The sequence below is a fragment of the Canis lupus genome, chromosome 7, assembly GCF_048164855.1.
Source record: "Canis lupus baileyi chromosome 7, mCanLup2.hap1, whole genome shotgun sequence".
Classification (NCBI taxonomy): Eukaryota; Metazoa; Chordata; class Mammalia; order Carnivora; family Canidae; genus Canis; species Canis lupus.
Window position 1 is genome coordinate 67,313,472 of NC_132844.1, and position 27,864 is coordinate 67,341,335.

General features: G+C 48.0%; 1 protein-coding gene and 1 long non-coding RNA gene across 3 annotated transcripts; one reads left to right on the forward strand and one right to left on the reverse strand.

Moving 5' to 3' along the window:
* Nucleotides 1–2,384: 2,384 nt before the first annotated feature.
* LOC140637136 (uncharacterized) lies at nt 2,385–20,439 on the forward strand. Of its 2 annotated transcripts, none has more exons than XR_012034379.1 (2): nt 2,385–2,782; nt 19,034–20,439. It is a non-coding gene; the product is annotated as an uncharacterized lncRNA (long non-coding RNA). The 2 variants fall into 2 exon arrangements; XR_012034378.1 differs by having other exon boundaries at nt 19,039–20,439.
* On the reverse strand, nt 19,389–27,832 carry MAPK13 (mitogen-activated protein kinase 13). The gene is made up of 12 exons (XM_072833276.1): nt 27,631–27,832; nt 26,835–26,964; nt 25,583–25,641; nt 22,523–22,631; nt 22,312–22,341; nt 21,882–21,929; nt 21,652–21,766; nt 21,448–21,519; nt 20,581–20,660; nt 20,237–20,315; nt 19,967–20,143; nt 19,389–19,728 (listed from the first exon to the last, which is right to left on the reverse strand). Exons 1-12 carry the CDS (start codon nt 27,747–27,749, stop codon nt 19,646–19,648), a joined length of 1,101 nt encoding a protein of 366 aa, XP_072689377.1. The 5' UTR covers nt 27,750–27,832; the 3' UTR covers nt 19,389–19,645.
* Between the last annotated feature and the right edge of the window lie 32 nt (nt 27,833–27,864).

The window sequence follows — 27,864 nt, forward strand, 5'->3', positions numbered from 1 at the left end:
ACTTTGTATTTGCTCATTTTATAGTTCATTTGCTAACATTCTGGCCAATTATACAGCTTCATGACACTTTCCTATAGTCTGTCCCCTCTTGCTTGACACATGATTTAATGTCATTTCTAAACTCACTTAACTTTGCACTCTTTCCCCAAGATTTATGAAAAATGATATGATTATATCTGCATTAATTCCTAGGAAACAACACTGAAACGTCTCCATTCACTCCTGCCTACTCTCTCCTCTCCTGTATTCTACACTGGCTCTCCCATAATTTGAGTCAAAGTACCTTTACATTTTAACTCTTACAGCTTGGCATTTCCTCATAAAGTTAAACATAGAACTACCATATGATCCAGAATTCTACTCCTAGTTATATACCCCAACGAATTGAAAGCAGATACTCAAAACAAATCTTTGTACGCCAATGTTCATAGCAGCACTATTCACAACAATTGAAAAGTAGAAATAATTCAGATGTCCATCAATTGATAAATGGATAAACAAATTGTAGTATATCCATATGATGGAATATTATTCAGTCATAAAAAGAAATGAAGTATTGACACATGCTACAATAATAATGAATCTTAAAAGCATTATGCTAAGTAAATGAAGCCAGACACAAAAGGTCACATATTGTAAGAGACATTTATTTATCTGAAATATTTAGAATAGGTAAAGCCTTAGAAAGCTTGGGTTTGCCAGGGGCTAGAGTTAAGAAAGAATGAGGAGTGATTGTTCAGTGGGCATGAGGTTTATTTTGGGGTGGTGATTTTGGACCTTGATAGAAGTAGTGGTAGCACAGCACTGAGTATGCTAAATGTCACTGAATTATTTACTTTAAAATGGTTAATTTTATGTTATGTGAATTTTATCTAAAAAGAACCCTTCTTTGCATAGCTTACCTCTATCTCAAAGATGTTCTCTAAAATTTCAACAAAGAATATTCTTTTTCTTTTCTTTTTTTTAAAGATTTTATTCATTTATTCATGAGAGACAGAGAGAGAGAGACAGAGACATAGGCAGAGGGAGAAGCAAGCTCCCTACAGGGTCCCAGGTGTGGGACTCAATCCCAGGACCCTAGGATCACGACCTGAGCCAAAGGCAGACGCTCAACCACTGAACCACCCAGGTGCCCCAAGAACATTCTTTTTCAAGGTAATCATAGGGAAGGTCCAAAATGGAAAGGATACAAAATATTTTGCTGAGTAATAAACAAGACCTTCATGAGAACATGGACCCCATTTCTGAGTAATTCTACTGTATCCATTAAACAACAATAAGAGAGAAAACTAAGGAGTATAAATCCTGGGAAAGAAGGAAACTTTATCATTATTCATAAATGGTATAGTTATTCAACTGGAAAGCCTAAGAATAACAATTTAAAACTACTCTCAATAATAAGAGACTTTAGTCAGGTGACTAGATACAAAATTAATATTCAGGAATCAGTAGGTTAATGGAAGAAGAGTTTTATTTACAACTGTAACCAAAAAGATAAAAATTTCAGGAGTAAGTTTAACAAGAAATGGGCAACTTACTGAGCAACAGAAAATACTTGAACAAATGAAAAGTCATGCCTATCACGTCATTTGGATTTGATTTATTCAAAAATAAAAATACACAATATTTTGGTGACAATTTAAAGTTCAAGGCATTTGGCAAAGCATACCAAGGTGTGATATGATATATACTTTCCTATGTTTGGATTAGCAGTATGAGTCAGTGGATGAACTAACCATTTTGTGTAACAAAGGGGAGAGTAAGCATTGGGGAGGATTGCATTGGGAAACAGGAAATCTTCACAATAAAATGATAAGTAAGGAATGGATGAAAAAAAAATCTCTACTAGAGCTGATAAGTAAATTTGAAAAATCTGTCAATTCAAGAGATGATATTTTATTGATATTGTAGTTGCTCAATAGCATTTGACATTTAAAACCACACTCACTGTAATCCCCAACCCTGTAAGAGTTGAGACACCACAAGACCAGAGGGTTTCGGCCTCAGCTTGTCGATCACACTCAGAAGTCACAATATGCTCATGCAGGCTGAAGGTGACTAGCTTTAGGACAAGACACAGAGCAAAGAAGGCAGCACCATGCACACCATGCCTTCACAGACACTGGTGACACCAGAGGGGGATCCTAATGGCTCCGGTTGCTGCACGGCATGTGTCATAGTCATAAGGAATGACAAGAAAAAAAAAAAAAGGAATGACAAAAGCTATATGCATATGGGTCACAGTTGATCAGGGAAGCCATGGTTCTATAGTCCCTGAGCATATAGAGCCTTCTGGTCACCTAGCACCTGGAAGGAGTGTATGCAGTTCCCATTCCTTAGTGTACTGCAGCTGCTGTATTCAATTAACAGTGTGATATGAACCAACAACCAAAGACTGTGTGTCACTGGGGCGTCCTTGGATTAGCAGTCCGTACATAGCAACCCCAGCTAAACTATTGTTTCTCTTTCCTGGGTAATCACTTTGCTTGCAAATGTAAGAAGTTCCTCTCGAGGTCAAATTCATCCCTCAGCTGGAGGAAAAGATTCGCAGTCTGGCTCACCCTTTCCCTCCAGATAATTCTCAACAGACTCTGAGTTCTTTCTCCCTTGGACTCAGGTATCATGAGTGGCATGATAACACAGCCAATGCTATTTGAGACTTGAGCCTATGGTTGAAGGAAATGCCAGTCTACAAGACAGAGATGAGAAATGTCTACCAGACTCTTGAGCAATCCATCATGAAGCAAACCAAAAACAAGGAAAAAATGAAACAAAAATTAAGGTATGGTGGTTATGTTGCCTTTTATAACTTGGCTTGAGACCTAGTCTCTTGTGTCCTACTCATGTTGAGGTGTGATTGGTTTGGATTTAGCTTTTACTGCCTTACTCCCTCTGTTTTCCTTGTTATTCTTTTCAGGACTGAAGTCAAACATATTTAGATCCTGTTTCTCTTAGGAGGTTTAGAATAGACATCTTTTCCTGGACTAGCCCTTCTTCTAAACTGTAACCACACCCCTACCTACCCATTGTTCTCCTGAGGCAGGTTTTTGTCTTGTGTGTTCTTTCTCTTTAGGGTAACGTGTCTCCTCCAAAATTGATGTTTATAGCCTAGGCCTACAGCATGAACTCTGGTGTGGATTAAATTGTGTTCTTCAGAATGATATGCTGGCATCTAATCCCTGATACCCATAACTGTGGCTTTATGTGGGAAAAGTTATTTGTAGATGTAATTAGTAAGATGAGGTTATGTTGGAATAGGGTAGGCCCTAAATCTGATGACTGGTATCCTCACAAGGAGGATTTGGGGAGACACACAGGGGTAAGATGGTCATGTGAGGACAGAGGCAGAAGCCAAAGTGATGCGCCTGTAAGCCAAGGAGTGATGTGGATTCCCAGCAACCCCTAGAAGCTAGGAAGAGGCCAAGAAGGATTCTTCTTCCCCCAGAGTCTTCAGAGGGAGGATGACCCTGCTAACATCTTGATTTCAGACTTCTGGTCTCCAGAAGTGTGAGAAAACAAATTTTGATTGTTTAAACTCACTCGGTTTGTGGAAACTTGTCACAACAGCCCTTGAAAACTAACACAAACTCTTTGTCTCAGTTTGGTTAAATTAAACATGTAAGACAGGCATCCTGGGAATGGTTCGTGGGTTAACTATGTAAGAAGCATGCCTAATCAGAATGGGCAGTCATTTATAAAATCACTTACCTAACAAGTCCCTCGAACACATTTCTTCTTACTGTTTCTAAATAAAATAAAGGTATGATCATTAGAACCTTTAGGAACTTAGGTTATTCAATCATGAAGGAAAAAGGCAAATAAGAAACGAGTTAGTTTTTCCTTTCTGATATAACAGATATTATCAGTGTAAATTCTGTCACTGAAACCTTTTCTTCTAGGAGTTTTCTTGCTAAAGCTGTAAGGAAAATCAATAAAGAAGGCTGTTAATTAACAAGTGAGCACTGCATATAAATTTAGATCAAACAGGCTGGAATTACAAAGTTTGGGAAGTGTTTTCTTTTTTATCTCCTGAGGCTGGTTCTGGAAAGGAGTAAATGCTACCTCTTTATCATTTGCTTCCCCCTTCTCCCCCTTTTTTTTGACCTTGGTGGCAATGTTTTGAGGATTAAAGAGTGGAGTGATCACTCTCCAGAAGTGAAAGAACACAACTTTGTGACCAGAGACACTGGAAAACTGAAAAAATAGTGAACCTTTATTGACCCAGGGAAGAAAACTGGTCTCTGAGAAATGAGGGATTCAGCAACGGGATTGCTAAAACAGAAACAGCTAGAATGAAGGGCTCAGAGACTTCTGAATCAAAGGCAAAAGAGAATTATACCATGAAGAAGAATGAAAAGCCAAACATTTCAGATCAGACAAGCATATAACATAGGAGAAAATCTAGGTGGCCTTGGGTTTGGCAATGAAGTTTTGGCATTTTATTTATTGTTTGTTTGACATTTTATTTATTTATTTATTTGAGAGAGAGAAAGAAAGCAGGAGGGAGAGGGAGAGAGACTCCAAACTGAGCACAGAGCCCAATGTCAGGCTCCATCTCACAACCACAGGATCATGACCTGAGCCAAAACCAAGAGTCAGGTGCTCAACTGACTGAGCCACCCTAGTGCCCTGGCAATGAATTTTTAATACAGCAAAACAACACCCAAAGCATAATCCACGAAAGAAAGAACTAGTCAGTTGGGCTTCATTAATATTAAAAACTTGTGCTCTGCAAGAGATACTATTAGGGGGACGCCTGGGTGGCTCAGCAGTTAAAGTGCCTGCCTTTGGCCCAGAGTGTGATCCTGGAGTCCAGGGATCGAGTCCCACATCGGGCTCCCTGCATGGAGTCTGCTTCTCCCTCTGCCTGTGTCTCTGCCTCTCTCTCTCTGTGTCTCTCATGAATAAAGAAATAAAATCTTAAAAAAAAGAGAGAGATACTATTAGGAGAATGAAAGGGAAGTCACAGAAGAGGAGAAAATATTTGCAAAACACATATCTGACAAAAGACACACATCTATAATATACAAAGAGCTTTTAAAACTCATAGAATAATAAAACAAACAACCCAGTTGTGTGTGTGTGTGGTTTTTTTGTTTGTTTGTTTGTTTTTTTAGGATTTTATTTATTTATTCATGAGAGACACAAAGAGAGAGGCAGAGACACAGGCAGAGGGAGAAGCAAGCTCCCTTCAGAGAGCCTGATACAGGACCTGATCCCCAGACCCTAGGATCATGCCCTGAGCTGAAGGCAGATGCCCAACTGCTGAGCCACCCAGGTGTCCTGCAACCCAGTTTTTTAAATGGACAAAAATCTGAACAGACATCTCACCAAAAAAGATACCTCGTGGAAAATAAGCATATGAAAAGATGATCAACATAATGAGTCATTAGGGAATTACAAATGAAAACAACAAGATATCATTACACAACTATTGGATTGGCTAAAATCCAAAATACAAACAACACCAAATGCTGGTGAGGATGTGGAGCAACAAGAACTCTCATTTATTGCTGGTAGGAACGCAAAATGATGCAGCCACTTTGGAGAACAGTTTGGTAATTTCTTTTGAGGTTAAATAGAGGCTTACCCTACAATCCAGCAATCGTGCTTCTGAATATTTAAAGATCTGAGTTAAAAACTCATGCCCATACAAAAGCTCAGATGGATTTTTAGCAGATTGATTCTAATTGCCCCAAGCAGGAAGTAAGAAGATGTCCTTCAGTAGGTAAACAGATAAACACACTGGTGCATCCAGACAATGGAATATTATTCAGTGCCCAAAAGAATGACCTATCGAGCCACAAAAAGACATGGAGGAACTTTAAATGCATATTGCTACATGAAAAAACTAGTGTGAAAAGGCGACCAACTGTATGACTCCAACTATACAACATTCTGGAAAGGGCAAGACTACAGAAGCAGTAAAAAGATCAGTGATTACCAGAGGTGCAGCAGGAGGGCAAGAGGAATGAATAGATGGAGCACAGAGGGCAGTGCAACTCTTCTGTATAATCCTGTAATGGGGGATTATATATGGCATTAGGCATTTATCAAAATGCACAGAACTGAACAGCATGAACAACGAATCCTAATGTAAACTATGTACTTTAGTTAATAAGAGAATATCAATATTGGCTCATTGAATGTAACAAATGTGCTACAAGATGTCAATAATAATATAGAAGGGCACCTGGGTGGCTCCGACAGTTGAGCAAGGGACTCTTGATTTCGGCACCAGTTGTGATCTCAGGGTCATGAGATGGAGCCTCACATTGGGCTCCGTGCTCAGCAGAGATTCTGCTGGAGATTCTCTGTCTCCTTCTCCCTATGCCCCTCCCCTGACTCACACACTCTAAATAAATGAAATCTTTAAAAAATATCAATAGAGGAAACCGTTGAGAGGGAGAGAGCAAGTGTATGGAAGTCTCTGTACTTGAGGTTCAACTACACTATAACCCACAACTCTCTAAAATGTAGACTCTATTTTAAGGAATCATTAGCACCCATATCATGTTCTTTCACAATTGAGTTAGAAATGCATAACAAAAAGATACTTTTTAAATCTCAGAGGTTGGGGATGTAAAAACTTATTATAAATAACTTACTGACCCAAGAAGAGATCATAATGAAGATTTGAAAAAAATGTTTAAAACTAAATAGTAATTAAGTTAAGATAATTAACATGTCGAATCTTATGGGAGGCAGCTGAGAAGTAAATTATGGCCTTAAATGTATGTATTAGAAAAGGAGAAAAATTGAAAACTAATGAGCTGATCATCCAACTTAACAAGTTAGAAAAAAGAACAGTAAGATAAACCTGAAAAAAGAATGAAAGCCAAGAGCAGAAATGAATTTGTTTAAAAGAAAATACAAAATAAATATATAAATAGATCAACGAAACCAAAAGTTTCAAAAAACTAATAAATTAAAAAAGTTCTGGCAAAACTGAGAGACAGAGAATGCCAAGTGCAATATTAAGAAAGAAAAGAGAGACATAACACAAATCTGAAAATCCTTCGAGAATACTATGACAATCTTTGTACTGATATATTAAAATCTTAGATGATACATATAACTTCTTATGAAATACATAGTATAATTTCCTACAAAATTGTACTTTACCAAAACAAATTGACAAACACTATCCTTTGTTCCCTCTTCAACAACCATATTTACAGATACAGACATGCACGTGCATATGCGTGCGCACAGAACTCCAATTTAATTAAATAGCAGGTAAAGAATCTTTGATCTCAGAAAAGATCAGTCCCAACTCTGACTGCTGTCCCAAATGAAAAGCCAAAGTTTCCCAGCTTGTCCCTGTTTGGATCCACATGGTGCCCAAAGATGCTGTAGCCAACTGGAGAACATGAAGTGATAAGCTAGCAGCTAAAGATAAGGGAGTGAGGACATTGAAGGAGCCTGTGTCCTTGAATATCTTCTCCAGCCTTGGAACACCTCCTCTTCTCTCTGGTTGTGTGAAACAGGAGGATGAGAGGACTTGTTACTTAGGCCACTGTTACATTTTTGGTCACTTTCTGCCAAAAGTACCCTAATGCTTTGACACAATGTGAAACAGAAAATTTGAAGAATGGGACACCTGGGGGGCTCAGTGGTTGAGCATCTGCCTTTGGCTCAGGTCATGATCCCGGGGTCCTGGGATTGAGTCCTGCATGGACTCAATAAAATCTTTAAAAAAAAATTTTTTTTTAATAGACCTACAACCAATAAAATCAAATCAGTTATTAAATACTTATACACACACAACCAGTAGGCACAAAGGGTTTAAATGTTTCGAACATTTAAGGAACATATCATTTCATTCTAATACAAATATAGAAACTCTTCTAGGGAAGAGAGAGAGAGAGAATTCCCAAAATCATTTCATAGATTAAAATAAACTTATCATTAATCAAAGGAAACTAGTGGGAGAGAGAAAAATTGCACACCAACCTCACTGATAAACATAGCACCTGTGTGTGTGTGTATGTGTTACGACCAAGAAGGATCTACCGTGGGACTCTAAAGATAGTTTAACCTTGGAAAACCTGCTAATATATACAGCATATTAACAAATTTAAAGAGGAAATATATATATATATTTCCTCTTTAAATTTATATATATATAATAATATATATACATATTAGATTTTATTTATTTACTCATGAGAGACACAGAGAAAGGCAGAGACATAGAGGGAGAAGCAGGCTCCCCTCCCGCGGGGATCCCGGGGTCCTGGCATCCAGGCCTGCTAGGGCTCCCTGCTCATGGAGAGTCGGCTTCCCCCTCTCCCTCTTGCCTGCCACTCCCCTGGCTTGTGCTCTCTGTCAAATAAATAAAACCCGAGGGCAGCCCGTGGGGGGGCTCAGTGGTTTAGCGCTGCCTTCAGCCAAGGGTGTGATCCTGGAGACCCAGATAGAGTCCCACGGGCTCCCTGCATGGAGCCTGCTTCTGTCTCCGCTTGTGTCTCTGTCTCTCTCGCTCTCTGTGCCTCTCATGAATAAATAAATAAAAGTCTTTAAAAAAAATTTTTTTTAGATCCTTAAAAATAAATAAATAAATAAATAAATAAATAAATAAATAAATAAATAAATAAATAGCAAGCCTCTATGAATCCTTCCTTTCTTGGATTTCTCTTCCTTCCCATTCTCTAACTTGTCAAACCAGTAAGACTAGTAGATTTACACTTGAATTATGGCCATCACATGCTACATATTCTACATAATGCCTTCAGGCAAAATTTTTATAATCACAAATTTTACGCACTGCACTGCCCTTCTACCAATGATTGACTGCCCTCCACTTTCTGCCTGCTTTTCTCTCTAGTCTCTTTAAAGTATGTGTATGTGTGTGTGTGTGTTTAAAGATTTTATTTATTCATCTGAGAGAGAGAACGAAAGCACAAGCAAGGGAAGAGGCAGCAGGAGAGGGAGAAGCAGACTCCCCACTGACCCAGGAGCCTAATGTGGGATCATGACCTGAGTCAGAGGCAGATGCTTAACCAACTGAGACACCCAGGTGCCCAAAATTGTGTGTTTTTAAAATTTTTGTCCAGAGTCCAACCAGTACTGAAAAAAAAAAAAAAAACCTCCCATTTTTGTTTTAAGACACATAAGTGAAGATGTTGCCTTGTCTGAAATTCTCAGGGAAGATCAAAGATCACAGGGAAGGATCCCTGGGTGGCTCAGCCGTTTAGCGCCTGCCTTTGGCCCAGGGCGCGGTCCTGGGGTCCAGGGATCGGTCCAGCGCCCGGCTCCCGGCATGGAGCCTGCTTCTCCCTCCTCCTGTGTCTCTGCCTCCCTCTCTCTCTCTTTCTCTCTGTGTCTATCACAGATAAATAAATAAATCTTTAAAAAGAAAAGATCACAGGGAAGATCATAGCAATATGCATGTGGTATTCATTGTTGTCTTGGTGATAGTTAAAGCCATGAGAAGAGATGAGACCACTAAGAGATGAAGATAAACAGAAGAGGACCCAAGAACAGAAAGAGAGAGGTTTTTTTTATTAAGTTAACATAATCCTGTTGAAATTAACAGTAATTATAGATGCCACTTATTGAACCTGGTTCCATGGATCTCCCTGAATTCATCCAACAGGATCACAAGACAACTGAGGCCCAGAGCAAGTGGTTTGCTCGTGGTCACAGGGAAGTGAATGAAGAGAGGAACTTTAGGAAGAGATGGGAAGAGGTGAATGCTCAGGGTGGTTGAGATGAGAGAAACTAGTGGAGGAAACTACTGAAAAGGAGCACGGTTTGCACGTAGAGGAAAACCTTGAGGAGATTTTTTTCAATTCTCAGACACTCAGTTTCCACTTCTGTAAGATAGGAATAATAATTGCTTTATCATTAGTGTGAAGATTAGAGATAATGTATTTATAGTACCCAAAATAGTGCACCTAGAAAACTAGCAATAGAAGGAAAGCTATAATGCCTGTGAATGTTATTTATTGTACTTAGTCCTCTTCTCTCTCTCTCTCTCTTTTTTTTGAACATTTTATTTATTTATTTATTTATTTATTTATTTATTTATCCATGAGAGACACAGAGAGAGAGGTAGAGACACAGACAGAGGGAGAAGCAGGCTCCCTGTGGGGACCCCAGGATCACGATCTGAGCTGAAGGCAGATGCTCAACCACTGAGCCACCTAGGCCCCCCAGAATTTAGCCCTATTTTGTCATGCAAATAAAATGAAAGTCCCCTCCCTCCTCCAAATCCTTACTAGGCATAGGTGGACACAGGGATGGAAAAGATTAGGAGGAGCAATGAGAGTGAAGATGTATAAGAGAGGAAGTGCCTGCAGGATGTCCGCCATCCAAGGTGGACTTTATGGGTGACCAGTGAAAGGAAGAAGCGAAAAATGTTTTCCTTGATCCCTAGGACCTCACATGTTTGCACGCTTGCTGAGTGGGCTCTCCTCCTGGCTGCAGGCAGTATCTCCAGATCCTTTTAAGGATATGGGCTCAATCCCCATGGAAGGAAGAAAACCCATAATGAAGTCAAAAGTAAAGCTTTTGTTATCTATTCTTAATTATTTTTATTTTATTATTTATTATGTGAAGTATAAAAATATAGCAACGAGTCCACGCTGATGTAAATAAATGGAACACGTCTCTCATACAGAAGAACTCCAAATCATTTTTTTAGGTATTCTCTCGTCAAGGAAGTGAAGCATAACTGCCCCTTCTTAAGTGTGGGGTGTTCTTAGTGATTTGCTGCCAAAAGGAATATGAAAACGGGGTAAATGTAGTTTTACAGTGAAGAAATCTGGCAAACACAACTTCAGCTAGGCTCTCAAGGTTGACATCGACAGAGATAAATCATGTTGATAGTATGTATGTTGATACAACACAATAAGAATGGCATTTTGCCCCTGTGGCCTTCACCCCCAAACACATGATCCCATTAGAAGAACAGCAGACAAATCCCAACCAACAGACATTTTGCAAACCACCAGTATTCTTCCAAACTGCTCAAGTCACTGGAAACAAGAAAAATTTGAGAAATTGTCACAGCCAAAAGGAGCCTCAGGAGACATGTGGACATCCCAAATGGGATCCTGGGACAGCAAAGAACATTATGTAAAAACGAAGGAAACCTGTATGAAGTATAGACTTTAGTTAAGAATAATCTATCAATATTAGGAGTGCCTGGCTGGCTCAGTTAGAAGAGCATGTGACTGTCGATCTCGGGGTTGTAACTTTGAGCCCCATGTTGAGTGTAGAGGTTACTTAAAACATAAAAATCTTTCACAAAAAAACAAAACAAAACAAAACAAAACAAGAACAATATATCAATATTAGTTGATGAGTTTTAACAAATGCACCATACTCATGTAGGATAATAACAGGAAAACTGGATTCCAGGTATATGGGAGTTCTCTGTATTCTCTCAGCAGCTTTTTTCTGTAAATCTGAAACTATTCTGTAAGTAAAAGTTTATTTTATAATTATGTGTATACATATTTTTACAGGTAAAATACATGTATAGAGAGACAAAGCACACACACACACACACACACACACACATATGTATGGATGTATATATGTATATATCCCCCCGCCCAGCTACAGCTTGATACTGGAAATAGAGAATGTTTTTTGGAATCCTTTTATTCCTGAGTCTGAGGGAGGTGGCTGAAGTCATGTTTTCACTGTAAAAGAGCGCAGGAAACAGTGGAGGACCGGCATGGACAAAGGCACGCGGGTTCCTGGACAAGCAGAGGAGGGTGCCAGTTAGTGGGAACAAGGGAGAGGTGTCAGAGAGAGGCAGAGAGACCCATGTCTCATCTCACCTACTTTTAAAAACTCATGCCTAGCCTGAACATACTAGAAGTAGTGCAACAGTGGGCAGCACTTGCTTAAAAAAATGAAGGAAGGGAGGGAGATAGGGGGAGAACAATCGAGAAAAAGGAGTGAGGGAGAGAGAGAGAGAGAGAGAGAAAGAATTTCCTTTTTAAAAATAACTCTCACTTAAGACAACTTTCTGGAATGTTAGCAGTATTTCACAATGCAGACATCTCAGTTGGCAGCTTGATTGATTTCCTGATTTCCAGGAAAACTGAGCTGTCATCTGGTTCCGACTAGGCTATGTAGCCTCATGAATATGCAGTTCTTACGAAATGTGAGCTGGTTGCTGAAGAAAAGAAATTGAATGCTTCTTGACGTATTGCTTCAAGCCCTCCACGGTCTCAAAGATGAAGAAAACTGGTGGAAAACTTTCCTCCTTTCCACATAAACAAGAGAGCAAAGAAGTCCTGAAGATCCATTTCTGGGGGAGTTTTCACATCACAGAAGGTTCTGGACCCACCTGCTGGGTGAGGAGTCAGATGGGCACAGCGCACCTCTGTGGTTTTGTATGATACCTATGCAACCTACCTACCAATATATCTACTGCGGCTTGTAGTTCCTGGGGTCCCCAAGAGTATTGCCATCATCAACATGCATTTTTGAGCCCAGGTCAAATAGTGAAGAAGACTAACAGTTACTGTGCACCCTGTGTGCACTTAGCCCTCACGGGTCCTACACGTTAGGCTCACTCTCTTATTTTTTTAAAGATTTTTTAAAAGCTTATTTATTCATGAGAGACACAGAGAGAGAAAGGCAGAGACATAGGCAGAGGGAAAGCAGGCTCCCTGTGGGGAGCCTGATGTGGGACTCGATCCCAGGACCCCAGGATCATGACCTGAGCCAAAGGCAGATGCTCAATCACTGAACCACCCAGGTGTCCCTAGGCTCTTCTCTCATTCCACTTTAGACAAAGGAAAATGAAGCTCAGAGAAGTAAGATACCCTGCCCCCGACACCCTGTATGATGGCTAATTTTGTCTTTCAACTTGGCCAACGTATATGCTCAGTTGTTTGGTTAAATACTAGTCTAGATGATGCTCTGAAGAATTTGTAATTTTTTAAATTACATTTTCTCTTATTTACTTATTAGTTTTCTAAGTAGCCTTTACACCCAATGTGGGACTCGAACTCATGACCCCAAGGTCAAGTCTCATGCTCTCCGACTAAGCCAGCCGGGTGGCTTTGCCCCTGCTTTGAAGACTTTTTAGATGTGGTTAACATTTATTATCAGTTGGCTTGAAGTAAAGCAGATTTCCCTCTGCAATGTAGGTGGGCCTCATCCAATCAGTTGAAGGTCTTAAGAGCCAAAACGAGTTTTTTTATTCCAGACTTGCCGACACTACTCCCTCCCCATCAAGTGAACCAATCCCTGAAATGCTCCTTTCTCTTAACCCCAGGGTTTTTTGTGTGCAAAGAAAGCCCCTGTTCTCACTTCCACGCTCTGTGCCTTCCAGACCCCAGAGTCATATTAAAGCCAGGTGTCACTGGGGCCTGGTCTCTTGAGGACCTACTGAGGGACGATCTGATGTGGGGGAGACCAGGTGAGCCAAGAAAAGTGCTGTTGAGGAGGAAGGGAAGATGTCAGGAAGATAGAGTCAGCAAGGAAGAAGGAAGACGTGGTAGGAAAATATACTAAAAATAATGCTTAATGCTCCACGAGGGCCTCCTATGTGTCAGGCACTGTTCTGAGTGCTTTACTTATATTAACCTCGTTTCACAGGGGAGGAAACTGAGGCCCAAGGTCACCTGGCTGGTTCGTGGCAGAGCAGCAGGCAGTGTTGCCTCCAGCGCCCAGTGCTTAGCTCCTGTTGCGCACAGGGAAAGGACAGCGTTCGAAAGAGGTGCCGCTCCTCTGATGGAGGATAAGAAGGAGGGGCTGGACGGAGCTGGGGCTTCTAAAGCCAAGGCCCTAATCCTACTGGGCTGGAGGAAATCCAACTGTAGTCTTTATTGGGCTCCTCCTTAGAATTACACAGAAGTTCTAGGATCTTATGGATCCCAAGACACAAGGAAAACACCTCTGCTCATCAGTCCATACTGAAAACCACTGAGATGTTGCATTAGGTAAAAATGTGCAACCTATACATAGGAGAGTGTCTGAGTGATAGTGCCCTGGGCCATTTCATGTTTCATATAAGAAGAAGCCTGGAGGTGGGCAGTCCCTGGAGTGGTTTCACAGCCTCCTGATGTCTCCAAGAAATCTGGATCTTGTTATTTTTATATTTTATCATCCCCAGTGTGTGGACTTTTTACCCTTAAGTTTGTTTCCTCATAGTCACAGAATGGCTGCCAGAGCTCACAAAACCATCTTCAGGACAGAGTAAGTACAGGCCACCTGGATCTCCTTCCCAGACCTCCCCTAGGTCCTCTTGGTCGGAACTGAGTCCTAAACCAGTAAGTAGCAAAGAGAACATCAGCTCACTTGGTGCAGAACAATCATGGGTCACCCCCTGGGCTGGAGAAGAGGACCACTTTCTGGGGCAAGTTGCAGTCTGAATAAAATATGGGTTCTTCAAGGAAGAAGGGAGTGTGGCTGATGGGTAGGAAACCAACTGTGTCTGTAACAGAAGAACTCTGTCCCAGTTCACTGGGCTCTTTCAGGTCCATGATTCTGATGCCACAGGACACACTCGGGACACAGCCAAGATGAGGAGCCCTGTGTCTAGGGTCCAGGCACCCTGAGCACACTCAGCAGCCTCCTCCTGAGCTCAAGCAGGGTGTTGATAGGGAGCTGGTCATAGTCTCCAAAGAATATGGGGACTAACAGGCCTCTACCTCTTTCTGTTCAGGAGAAGCCACACCACTTCGCAGGTGTACTGCCCTCCCAACATTTTCTCTTCCCAGAATCCTAGCAAACTGTTCTCAAAGATGAGTCCTTTGGGGGAAAAAAGAGAAAAACAAACATTTTTCTGGTAGCTTCTTCTCTTGACCAATGAACACAAACCTGCCTCTAGTCCAAGCTGTCTTTATGCCTGTGGTGGCTGGGTGGACAGGGATGGTTAATACAGACGTCTGCAAATCATCATGCCTCTTTCGCAGTGGTGGGTAGGAGGCCTGGGCCCCGATCTCTCCTCTGGGCCCCAATGTCTTCATCAGTAAAATGGTTTAGAGCAAATGCTGTGGAGTGAGGTTGTGTAAATTCCATGTAGTCCGAGAGGTATATAGAGAGGCCTCTGCAAATCCCCTAGCAGAATGCCCCGGGGAGACCCATTCCTACCCGGACGCTGCAGTTGGGAGACACAGGGAAATGGGGTGGGGGGATATGTATTGTAGGCTATCAGGTGAGGATGTGGGTGTTTTAGACCTGGCTCTGTGACTATGCAAGAGGGAGGATGGGGTGCCGGGGAGCGGGCAGGGGAGGGCTGGGGGTTGGTTAAGGGATAACAGAAGGCACCCAAAGTCACATTTTCATATCGAGAACAAGGGTTCTTCCCTGGGGTGCACCCACCACAGACTGTGCCCGGTCATTCAAAGCCAAAGAAGTTGGGCTGAAAAAATATTACCACTTTCCTTCCAGTTGCAGCCTCCCCGGTTCTGAGCCAAGGCCGCAGACGATGGCTGTAGCAGCAGCGCCAACAGGGAGCATGGAGCTTTTCCACTTCCCTTTACGGTCGCTGTAGTTATCTTGAAACATCGTTTTTGCTCATTTCTACTTCAGATCTGTAGTTTCTCAGGCTCCAAGCCTGATCCTGGTATTTGACGCGTTCATGCAGAACCCCGTGAATCGCAACATCACACACTTCAGTGTTTTCACAACGGTATTTCAACATCACTAGCTTCCTTTGTAATCCTGTGCGTTTCATTATATGCCCAGGAAAATATTGTTCTGAGACATGATCCGAGGCACAGAAAATGGTGAGGAGCCACCTGCCCAGAGGATCCTCATTGACACTGGCCCAGAGCAAGAGCAGACAGTCAGCTCCTGCAGGAGGGAGCAGATGAGAATCCCACCAGGCACTGCCCCTGCTCCGAGAAAGCTCACGAGGACCTCTCACTGAGATCTTCAATTTGATTGAAAGGTGTTGGGCCTCTGCTGCCCAGAGTGGAAAAGGAGGAAGTCCCTTGCTTCTTACCTTAAATCACAGGAGGATTTGGGAGGATGAGGACAGAGCCCCAAGCTCACTGTGGCATCAAGGGAGGGGGAGCATCCCAGCCTTGGTTCTTAGGGAGTCATTTCAACTGGATTTAAGGACACAAAAGCCAAGAGTGGGAAGAAGAGGCGGGAAGAGAATCCTCCCTCCTCCGTAGCCGGTTTTCCCACACCCTGGTGGAGAACAAGCGGTAGGTCACTGTGCCAGGCAAAAGTTGAGCCATTCCCCCTTTCAAAGAAGCCTCCAGGCTCGCAGGCAGTGGGGCAACTGTGCCCACCAGACTCTTCCTTGCAAGGACAGTTCCTCTGTCTCTGCTTCCCATGAGCTGCCACCCCTAAGGCACCAGGCAAGCCCCGCTCTGGGTGACATGGGTGGCCAGGCCCCAGTGTAGACCCCAGTGGTCTCGGGAGAAGAGCTGCACCATTGTACAAGGACATCGTTTATTTCACAAAGGAGGAAATCCAGGACACAGATGCTGTTACTCAACTGTCCCCAGGCCCAGTTTAGCTTCCTCGTCTCTGTGAAGACCTTCCAAGCTTCCCCACCTGTTGCAGGACCAATCCCACCCTTGTTCACCAACGGGAAGGTGGGACACAGGACTCACTTGTCAGAGGTCCCCCAGGCCGACTCAGAGAGTAGCCAAGCCCAGATCCCCCAGGCAGCCTATAATTGGACTCAGTTCCTGTCACTCTGGACGTGTGCCCATCGGGTGAGGCCAGAATGCACAGACTCCCTCCCACTGCTTGGCAGCTTCACCTCCCTATGCAGAAACTTCCCGGGTTTGAGAGAATTATAGGGAAAGGGCTGTAATGACACATGGAAGTTTAATTCTGGGATGGGAGATGGGCTAGAGGACACTGAGGGGTGTTGGGGGAAAGGCCTGGGAGTCTGAAACCCTAGACATTTTCATGGGAGCCACTCAAAGATACAGGCCCGGGCCACCCGCCTTCTGCTTCCTGCTGGGTTCCCCCCGCCCTCAATACCATGCAGTCTGGTCAGGGCGGAGACATGATCACCAGGACCCCAGGACATCATCCATTCATGCACTCATTCTTCCATTCACAGAGATTTCTTCCAAGCAGGGGCTCACAGCGTGCAGTGGGGGAGGGGAGCAGAACTACACACCCTGTAAATGCTGTCCACAGGGGGCTTGGGGCAGAGGGAGGGAAATACCCATTCTCAGGAGGAGGATTGTGGAGAACTGCTTCCTCCATGGAGGCCTGAGGCAAAGTCTTGAGGAATGAGGAGGCTTTTCCTAAGTGAGGAGGGGGATGAAGGGCCTCCTTAGACCTGGAGGGCTCTGAAAAGAAGCTCCAGGCCCACCTGGAGAGTCCTGGGACTTGTGCTCTGGGCTGCACTGGGCAAAGAGAGCTCTGTGTGTGATGGCTCTCAGGAGGAAATGGGGTCCCGTGGATAGGTACACTTGGGAAGTTCTGCATTAAACAATGTCGAACAACAACAACAAAAAAACAATGTCGAACAGACCTCTTTATGGCAGGACTTGTCAGAATCTTTAACTTATTCATGTGCAGAGTAAGCCTTGTGGTGTATCCCAGGACCAGCATTCTGGTAGACTATGCTGGGATCAGGAACATGGAGGTAGTGGGGGTGTATGACATTAGATCAGAGGCAAGGGGCTTTGAGTGCCAGGCCAGCGAGACTGGACTTTTTTCATGGAACCAGTGAGGAATCTCAGAAGGCTGAAGGATTTCACTGAGGGATTTGGACTCGGCTTGGGCAAATTGGTAACCAGCAAGGACAGGGCTATGGTAGGACATGGCTGGCCCCTCCCTCCTTGACAACAGGGTCACTTGGTGGGAGAGGAAGCAGGATCCATGGACATAGGCAGCAAAGGAGCTCAGTGAGGCAGGATAGAAGGCACGGAAGGCTGGGCCACCGCTGAATCCAAGTTGGTCAAGGCTGCTAGGTTCAAATCTGGCTTCTACCACTTTCTAACTGTGGGTATCTGACCCCATCTTCCTGGGGCCTCCTTAAGCTTTTCTAAAAAATAGACATTCTTTTTTAGAGCAATTTCAGGTTTGTGCCAAAGGACAGAAGGTTCCATATGCTCCCTCCCCAACACAGCTCCCACCCCCAGCCTCATAGTTCCCCCCATTGACATGTTACAAGTGCTGAACCGATACTGATACATTATTATTAACTAAAGCCTGTGGTTAACTAGCACATAATGTCATGTAGCCACCATTAAGGTGTCATACAGCATAGTTTCACTGCCCTCAGAGTGCCCCATGTGAGCCTCAGTTCTAACATCTGTAAAACGTGTGAAGCCCATGTGGGCCCCTCAGACTTCCGTTGTCAGCTGCTGATTTTGGCCTCCTGGCAAATAGGACTGACATCAGCCAAATGTTTTTCTAAATATGGTCCGATATCCATCAGAGTCCCTGGGCTTGGGTGAGCGGGTCTTCATTCAAATGTTCTCAGGCCTCGCCCGCATATCCTGCTAAATCAGAATCTCTGGGGTAGTGCCCAGGAACCTGCATTTTTGAGCCAGGCCCCCAGTGCCCAGGGCTGGAACAACGGCCGGGGGAGAGTCGGGGGCAGGTTCCTGGCTCCTTCCCTGTACCTGGGAATTGGTTCTACTGAAGCTTTTTGAATGCAAACAGACAAATCCTAGCCCTTGTCAGGTTAAAGCCCAGGAGAGACATGCCATTCCTGAGAGGAGGGAGGAGTAGAGCCATTTTTCCGTAAAGCCTGGAAAAAGCCCATTTTTGCCTTCCGCAGCTCCCAGCCCACAAGCCTGCTATTGTTTCGTATCCTGATTGCTTATCACTCACCCAAAATACCCTGCGTGTAACGTCTCACCAGCTGCAGCTCTCTCTGCAATTCCCTTAATTTAGCAGCCAAACACGTTTGGTTCTGCAACAGAGCCCAGGGCCCCGGAAGGGGCCCCTCCCTCGTGGCCATCTGTAGGGGGTTAAATGGTGTCCTCCCCAAATTTGTGTCTGCCCAGAACCTCAGAATGTGACCTCATTTGAAAATAGGGTCTTTGCGGATGTAATGAGTAAGGACTGAGATGAGGTCATACAGGATGCGACGAGCCCTAAATTCAATCTCTGGTGTTCCTATAAGGACAGGCGAGGACGGACAGAGCTGCACGGAGGCCAGAGGGCCATGGGGAGCCAGTGACCAGCCCAGGCACACCAAAGGGGCCAGGGGCCACCAGAAGCTACACAGAAGCCAGGAAGGATTCTGCTCTAGAACCTTCAGAGGGAACACGGATGGCCCTGCCGACGCCTTGATTTCGGACATCTGACTTTCGGGACTGTGGGAGAACACAGTTCTGTTGTTTCAAGTCATCTGGTTTGTGGTGATTTGTCGCAGCAGCCTTAACAAACCAATCTGCCATCAGTGCACAGACCCCTGGCCCGGCTCGGCCCACCCCTCAGCCCCGCTATGGCCCCAAAGGAAGGACCCCACACGTGGGCAAGTCTCCAGATGTTTTAATGTGGCTCGTTGCGATCAGTTACTTTCTCCCAACCAACATCTCTGAATTCTGCAGCTACGAGGCCTGTTTCCTGCCCCAGGACAAAGCCCCTCTCTCCTCCGCCTGAAAGGCTATAATCCCAGAAGGACTGGGCCTGTCGTCGTCGTGACAAGCAGATCTCATCCTGGGGACAGTGTATCTGGCAGGGGGTGCCTCGAGGGGGTCCCTGGGCTCAGCCAGGGGTCTGGCTAGATAGATCACTGCAGCTTCATGCCGCTCCGGCGCCGTGAGTCCTTCCGGGCAATGGGGCTGAAGTTCACGATCTCCTTGTAGATGTGCTCTGCAAAACACAGGCTGGCTCGAGGCGGGTAGGGGCTGCGGAGCGCGGAGCGGAGCGCGGAAGACGCCTCCCTCCCCCATGGAAAGCGGAGCAGAAGTCGGCGCAGGGAGAGAGAAATGCACGCAGGAGACAGTGTCTGCTCCAAGAGGAGCTCCGGGAGGGCGGCGGGCAGGCTGAGGGCGGGCTCAGGAGCAGGGGGAGCAAAGGAGGGAGGCCCACCCAGGCCTCCAGCTCTTACGCTTCCATTCATCCACCGTGAGTTTCTCATGTTCTAAGGAATCATTAAAGGGCTGCGAGGCCTCTGTCTCCTCCTCAGGGTCTCGGAAGGGTTCAAAGAAAGGGTGGGCGAGGGCCTGCGAGGCCGTCAGGCGCTTGTCCACGTCCAGCTCCAGCATCTTCTCCAGCAGGTCTGTAGCTGCAGCGACAGAGAGCACCTCACATCCCAGGCCTGGGAGAGCCGCCCACGGGGACGAGGGCAGGTGCCCGGAGGGGCAGCCCCAGGACTCACCCTGGGGGCTGGCGCACGGGAAGAGCTGAGAAAAATCCTTCTTGGGGCTCTGTGGCAGGGCCTGGATATAGGATTTGGCCTGGAAGACAGAAGAGTTGTGAGTGATCCCCAACTGTCAGCCCCTCAGGCCTCAGGCTTCGGGGTATAGGGCAGGGACTCCAGAAAAGCCCCAGAGCTGGGCTGATGGCTCCGGTCAAAGTCCAAAATGGGATGAAGGCCAGAGCACCTGCCAGGGCAAAAAGGAGAGGATAAGTAAACCCTCCCTCCCAAAGGCCCAGAGCCCGCGTGACCCCTGGTTAGCCAAGTGCACAGCCGAGGCTGGTCTAGACCCATCTGCCACTCACTGCTTTGTCGTTCAACTTCTGCACAAATTCTGCACCCGGGACCCCGGTCACTTTGAGGATCTGGGACAGCTGGTCCAGGTCTTGGCAGCAGGTTAAGGCTCGGCCTCATTCTCTGCTGGTGGATCGGGGCTGCCCTTCGTGGCGCCCTTCCATCACTCCCACCCAGGCACTGGGGCAACCATCCAGGCACCAGACGTGCTCCCAGGAGGGGGTGCAGGTCTCTGGGAGGCTTCCCACCTGCCAGGCTGGGTTAGGGTCCTTCCCCACAGATGCTCCCAGACAGGCCGCCTTCCCAGCTCCCATCCCAGCTGGCCTCCATCTCTTTGTCACCTCCCCCCCCCCGCCCAGGCCAAGGTGGGCAGCGCAGATCCCACATATTCCCCTCAAAGCCCACACAGCACACACGGCCGCTCAATTAGTCCATGTGGTGCCAAAATGTGAAGTATTTTCTACATGGTGGTAGAATGGCAGGTGACTGCTTTCCAGCAGTTCCCTTATCTGCATTTTCAAATTGTTCTACAGTGAGGGGCACCTGGGCGGCTCAGTCATTTGACTGTCTGACTCTTGGTCTCAGCTCAGGTCTCATCCCGGGGTCGTAAGTTCAAGCCTCACATTGGGCTCCATGCTGGGCGTGGAGCCTACTTAAAAAAAAAAAAAAAAGTAATCAAATCAAATAAATAAATAAAATTGTTCTACAGCGAGCGTGTATCACTGTATCATTACAGTGTATGTACAGTGTCTGTAATGTATGTATGTAAAGTGTATCACTTTCCCATTAACAAAGAAAACAAAAGAGCGAGATTTAATAAGGTGTCCGTTGAAGGAGTGAATCCCCAGATAGAGTCTGGCTTTTCCAGCAAAGGATACAATCTTTCCCCTTGAACAGAGTTTTCCCTGTCAGCATCTCTGCCATGATGCAGCCCACAGACCAGATGTCCACTGCAGAGGGAGGGGAGGAAGCATCACCTGGACCAGCTGACCCCGCAGGCAGTCAGCCCAGAGGAACCACAATGGCCTTTGAGGGGCTGTCAGGGAAGGCCCCTGGCCCTCCCTGGGTGGCTGGCCACTGACCAGTCTGGTTGTAGTGCATCCAGCTGAGGATCACCTCGGGGGCCCGGTACCAGCGGGTCACCACATAGCCGGTCATTTCAGCATCCGCATGCCGGGCCAGCCCAAAATCCAAGATCTGTGACTCAGGGGACACAGGGAGAGAGTTGCTGCGGACAGGAGCAGCTTCTGGGGGCTTCCAGGGGACGGGGGCCCACCCTGTGCCCAGGCTGACCCTGCCCGCGCCCACTCACCTTCAGCTCGCAGTCCTCGTTCACGGCCAGGTTGCCCGGCTTCAGGTCCTAGATGAGGGAGAGAGTGAGCACTGGGCTGAGAGGCTGAGATGGGAGCTTGTCCCCCTCCTCTCTCTGGGTGTCAGTCTCCTCGTGTGTAAAATGAGGGCTGGACCGGGTGTCCTGTTGGGCCTGTCCAGCTCTAAAATATCCTTGATTCTTGGAGCTGAAACACCTAGCTCAAGGCTCGCTTTGTTTGTAGCATCCAGAAAGTTCCCCAGAACACAGCATTCTTCTGAGCAGGGCCTTTCTGGGCCAAGGCTGGGTCTGAAAAATCCATATTCCAGGCTCCAGAGGATTTTTGCCTCCTACTCCTTTCCTCCTTCCTGACTGTGGAGAATCCCTTCAGGGTGGAGGAGCCTCGGAGGACCACAGCAGACAAAGCACTCACCCTGTGGACGACCCCAGCTGAGTGGATGTACTGAGAGAGAGAGAGAGAGAGAGAGAGAGATGAGTCCAGCGGCCAGCTTTGATCCCGAGTGCTTCAGGCTGGCTCCAGACTCCTCCACCCTGTCCCACTGTGCTCTCCCAGCCCCCACGGCCTCAGTTCTCCACACCAAGGCACCACCCACCCCCCAGCCACCTTCCCGGCCCCCATGCACCTTGAGACCCTTGAGCATCTGATACACCAGGTACTGGATCTTGTCTTCACTGAACTCCATCCCCATGATCTTCTGCAGGTCTGTCTGCATGAAGGGCATCACCAGGTAGCTGCAAAGCACAGGAGCTTCATGACAGTCCCCAGGCCCACCCAGCCCCGGTCTGAGCTCGGAGGAGGCACAGGGGCTGGGGCAGAACAGACAGGCCTCAGGGGCAGCCTCTGCCTGCAGTCACCAGCCCCTCCAGGGCCACGGCCAGCCAGACCCCCACACAGGCCCCCTGGCTTCTGGCTTCCAGCCTGGCTACGCTGGCTGCCCCATTGGCAGCACTCTGGGCAAGCATTTCAGCTGGAGCGTGCCCAGGAAAACCAAATGGAGCTGTGCTCCCTCTCTTCAAAGGTGCCCTCTCTTCGCCCTCCTCCGTGCCCCATAGAAAGCTGGAGCTGTGACTTAGAAACACCTGCCAGCATTTCCTTCTGCTTCCATCCAAACGTTTTCTCCCCCAGAGGGTCATGCCCAGGCTGGGAGAGCTCCGCAAACAGCCAAGACCGTCTGCCCTTCCGAGAAGGCGGTAATCAAACAACTTCCAGGAGGGCAGGAGGAAGGAGTAGCTGAGCCACTGCACTCTCCGAAGGGATTGCAAAACAGGTCAAGGTCAGCAAAATATAGCTGTTCCCCAAAGTAGTAATAGCAAAGTCCAGAACAAAAGACGATAGACTTAGAAAGGACTATTTACCAAAAAAGAAAAAAGAAAGGATATGGTGGAGGCCGTCTATATGAGGCTGTGATTTCCTTTTTTTTTAAGATTTTATTTATTTACTTGAGAGAGAGAGAGAGACAGAGAACACGCTGGAGAGAGAGCACTAGGGAGAGGGAAAAGCAGCCTCCCCGCTGAGCAGAGAGCAAGACTGACATTGTAGTGACTCAACCCCAGGCAGGACCAGGGATCATGACCTGAGCGAAGGCAGACGCTTAACCGACTGAGCCACCTGGGCGCCCCACACCTGTGATTTTCTGAAGCTTTCTTCTCTCTGATCATCCCCTCTCCCCCATGGGGACCCTGCTCCATGCACAGCCCTCCCCAGTGTCGTCCTTGTCCTCCACATGGACCCTGGTTCCTTCTTCTCTGCTGACAAATTTGCTGAAGTCTTGCTGTGCTTGAACGGCCTTGCCTTGACTTGTTTGTTTGAATAACCACCCCTTTTACCTCTTTCCCTCCCCAACCGAACTTCTGGAGTAGTCCATACCTCCCAACGCACTGCCTTAACTTCCAATCCCCTGACAACCTGATGCCTGCTCCCACCCCTTCAAACTGCTCGAATCAAGGTCACTGAGGGCTGCCCAATATACACACCCGTGCCTCCCTTGCTTCCTATGGGACCTCTAGCAAAATCGGACACTCCCTCAAGATTCTCTGTTGACCTCTTAGCAGCAGCACATCATGTTCCACCTGAGCTCAGATCCCCGGAGCTCCACATTTATTTGCAACTGCTGATTAAACACCTCAACATTGATAAGCTCCTCAAAAGTTGTGTCCCAAATGGAATTTGTTATGTGCCTCTCAAGATCTGTTCTTCCTCTACCTTGTATTCCAGGCCCGAGCCTGGCTTCCTGACCTACGCCCCCTCTCCTGGCCACTGCATCTCCCAACAGATACGACCTTTAGATGGTCCTATCTCCTGATGGGCCTCAAGTCTGCTCTCGGCCTCCCATCACCCCTGCCTTAGTTAGCTCAAGGTCTGGGTCTGGGACACCACTCACCAGGCTTTCTCTGCTCCTAGAGCTGCTCCCTGCTTTTTCCCTCCTGCCAAATCCCCCAAATCTGATCTGTCCACATCACCCCAATGTTCGAAACCACCATGGACTCGAGGCTGCCTGTGGATTAAGTCTGGACTCTTCCAATGACCAAACCAGCCGCTGGTCTTCACTAGCCACATTGAACCCACCAATATTCCCCTAACAGTCCAGGCTCATGCACCGTGGCCTTTCCTTTGTCCACACAATTCCTTCTACCTAAGATGCTTCCCGCACCTTTACCTCCAGCAAACCCCTCCTCATCCTTTGGGGGCTGAGCCCCCCGAGGCAGCAGGCAGTCCCAGCACCAACCACACTACTGTGACTATGCATTTAGAAGCTGTACCCCCACCCTGCCTGGGGCTGGGTGGGGGGGCTGGTCCACTTTAAATTCCCAATGCTGGGGCTCCCTGGGTGGCTGAGCGGTTTAGCACCTCCCTTCCACCCAGGGAGTGGGTGATCCTGGAGTCCTGGGATCGAGTCCCACGTCGGGCTCCCTGCATGGAGCCTGCTTCTCCCTCTGCCTGTGTCTCTTCCTCTCTCCCTCTCTGTGTCTCTCATGAACAAATAAATAACATCTTTAAAAAAAATAAAAATAAATTAATTCCCAATGCTAAGCCCCATAGCTGGCTTTAGAGGGGAAAAAAAAAACCTTCCTTCAAAATCACCCCATTAAATTTAAAACAAAAGCAGGGACCTTCAGCTGCATCTGAAATAGGGATGGGGGAACAAAAGGAAAACGAATCTACCTTCCCAAAGGTTTCCTACGTTTTAAGACCAGGCACTTGGGGAGCAAAGCCATGCATTTAACAACTATAATCAACTATTGATTTCTGGTTCTGTGTGACTCAGTCAAATACCCCACCAGCCAGAGGTGGCCGGGACTTCCTGATCCTTGCTTCCTGCCAGGAAGAGCCCCAAGGTCCAGACCCACACCGGGGACCCTGCAGAGTTGGCGAGGTAAGTTGGTGCAGACGCTGTGAGGACTGCCAGTGAGGTCCTGGCTGGGATGACAGAGGGCAGTTAAGTGCAGCAGCTGAACAGACAGTTCTGGTCAGGCAAGCACCCCACAAAGCCCCCCTTGCCTGCCTGCCTTTCTCTCCATCCCCAGCTGAAAGAATCTCCAGAGAGCATCACTCATGGGGGGCGGGTACAGCCGGAACAGGAGGCCCTGCCCAGAGACACAGTCTGGGCTCGCCCTGCTGGCTCCCAGGCAGAGCAGCGAGTGAGGCCTGAGAACGCCCTGGAACCCAGTGCAGCCCGACTCACAAGTCATGGAAGCTGCGCAGGGAGGAGGCTGGGGTGAAGACATCCAGGAGCCCGATGACCTGGGAGAGAAGGTTGCCAGTGAGGCTGGGCAGCGCCACAGCCCTCTCCCCCTGTCCCTTGCAGCCCCAGCTGCACCCACCACCACCCACCCTCTCTGAATAACCATCCCGGCAGGAGGTAGGTTCCCAGCCTTCTGGGGAGCAGAGAAAAGGGCAGAGGCAGAAGAGGAATCCCCTTAACTGGGAGGGAGCTCGCAGGGCACAGTGATGGAATGTCAGGCTGGGGAGAAGCGGAGGGGGCCATCCCTGTGTCTACCAGCCCCAAGTCTGGGGTTCAAGGCAGGCCTGCAAATTCACCCTCCACTCAAGCAGGAAACCACAAGTGGTGAAGGGAATCAAGGAGGGAACAAGGCCTGGTTCGGAGCCAGGGGCAATGTCACCCTGGTGGGGGGTGGGGGGCTATGGGGAGGGGTTTGCTGAAGAGGGACAGGGCTTCCTACTTGCCTACCGTATTTTGGAATCATTATTTTACCAATCTACGTATCCTGGAGCAAAGCCCAGTTGTTAGGCCCAGCGCTGGGTCGCTAGACTTCCCAGGGGTTTCTAACAGACAGGATCTCCAGTGGTTATGCACTAAGGCCTGGTGCCAGGCTGCCTAGGTTCACATCTCAGCTCTGACACTGACTAACCATATAACCCATTAGTCTTTCTGTGCCTCAGTTTCCCCTCCTGTACATGGAAGTAATAGTACTCCACTCCCGTGATATTGTGAGGATTCACAAGTTAGTCTACGCAAAGCTCCGAGGACAGCACTTGGCACATAGAGGGCTCAAGGAACCCTGGTTGTCGTTGGCAGAGCCACGTGTGGAAGCCACAGTAACCAGGATGCTGGGCACCCTAGCTCTGAGAGCTAGAACGAACTACGAGGTTCCTCCGTGTGCATTTCCTCGTAATGTGAAACAGTAAGTTTGCACCTCACAAAGTTCATTTTGCTCCACTGCCAAAAACACACTTTGCACCCTTCCTGGAAGTAGGCAGGGCAGGTCCTGGCACCTCATTTTAATGAAGTGAGGAACAGTGGTGGGAGGGGCAGGGAGGAGATTCCCCTTCCCCTGTTCCCCTCCTGAGCCATCTGTACTCTCACGGCCTTCTTGCCATCTCCCCTACACTCAAAAGTGGGGGAGGAAGGGTGCACCTAGTCAGGATGCTTGGGGGCCCCGCCCCCACCCGCCGGTCCCCCAGGCCCAGCCTACGTTTTCATGCTGCATGTGCTTCAGCAGCTGCAGCTCTCGGTAGGCACGTTTGGCAAAGATCTCAGACTGGAAGGGCCGGCTCAGCTTCTTGATGGCCACCTTCTCCCCTGACCGCTTGTCGATGGCACAGCTGCAGGGCACGGGCAGAGGTCCGGGGGGCTGTGGCTTTCTTTCCACGCCAGCAGCCCCCACACCACAACCCGGATGGCATCCCCCAGGCCACTGCGGGGAGCCCAGGCCATCCTCACCGAAACCCCTCCCGGGCAGCAGGCTGGGCTGCGCAGAAGGCAGCCCACGAGCCGCAAGGTGAGGGAGCAGCCCCCAGTGCCCTCAGGGGCGGCAGTGACCGAGGGGTGCATGAACCGGATCCAGAGCCCGGAGGGGGGCTCACTCTTTGCACCTTGGCAAGTCGCACTTCTCCCTCTTTGGGTCTCGGTGTACCCACCTGTAACCCGGATGAACTCTGGGGTCCCTTGTGGGATTCAAGCGCTGGGGACCCAGACCCCCAGTCCTAATTGAGCCCCCAGAGACCCCACAAAGCCGGTGGGAACAGTGAGGTGGCGCCCGGTCTGCCCCAGCCTGAGGCCTGCGGCCTCCTCCCAGCTCCAAGCGCCGCAGGACCAGCCCCGCAGGACCCTGGGCCGCCCCCCCCCCCCCGGAGGTGGCGCGCGCGGCCCCGAGCGCCCAGCAGGGGCGGGGGGCGCCCCGAGGCGGGTCGGGGAAGGGGGGCGCCGGCCCGGCTGGTCGGGAGGCTCCGCCCGCCCCGCGCCCCGCGCCCCGCGCCCCGGGGTCTCACCACACGGCGCCGTAGGCCCCGCTGCCCACGTGCGTCGGCGACACGTAGGTCTTGGGCAGCTCCCAGGCGGTCTTGTTGACGTCCTGCCTGTAGAAGCCCTTTTTCCGGGTGAAGCTCATCCCGGGCGCCCGACGTCGGCGGCCCCAGCGCGGCGCCTGCGATCGCCGCCCGCCGGCTCCCTGCACCGGGGCCGCCCGCCGCCCGCTCCTCCCCCGCGCGAGGGCGGGGCCCGGG

Bases quoted from the DNA above. Each gene is read 5' to 3' on its own strand.
- MAPK13 (XM_072833276.1), bottom strand. From the start codon at position 27,749: ATGAGCTTCACCCGGAAAAAGGGCTTCTACAGGCAGGACGTCAACAAG. The intron at 22,632-25,582 runs GTGAGTCGGGCT...TGTGCTTTGCAG, and splicing joins CTGCGCAGCTTCCATGACTT to CTACCTGGTGATGCCCTTCA. The intron at 22,342-22,522 runs GTGCATGGGGGC...TCTCTCTCTCAG, and splicing joins AGATGCTCAAGGGTCTCAAG to TACATCCACTCAGCTGGGGT.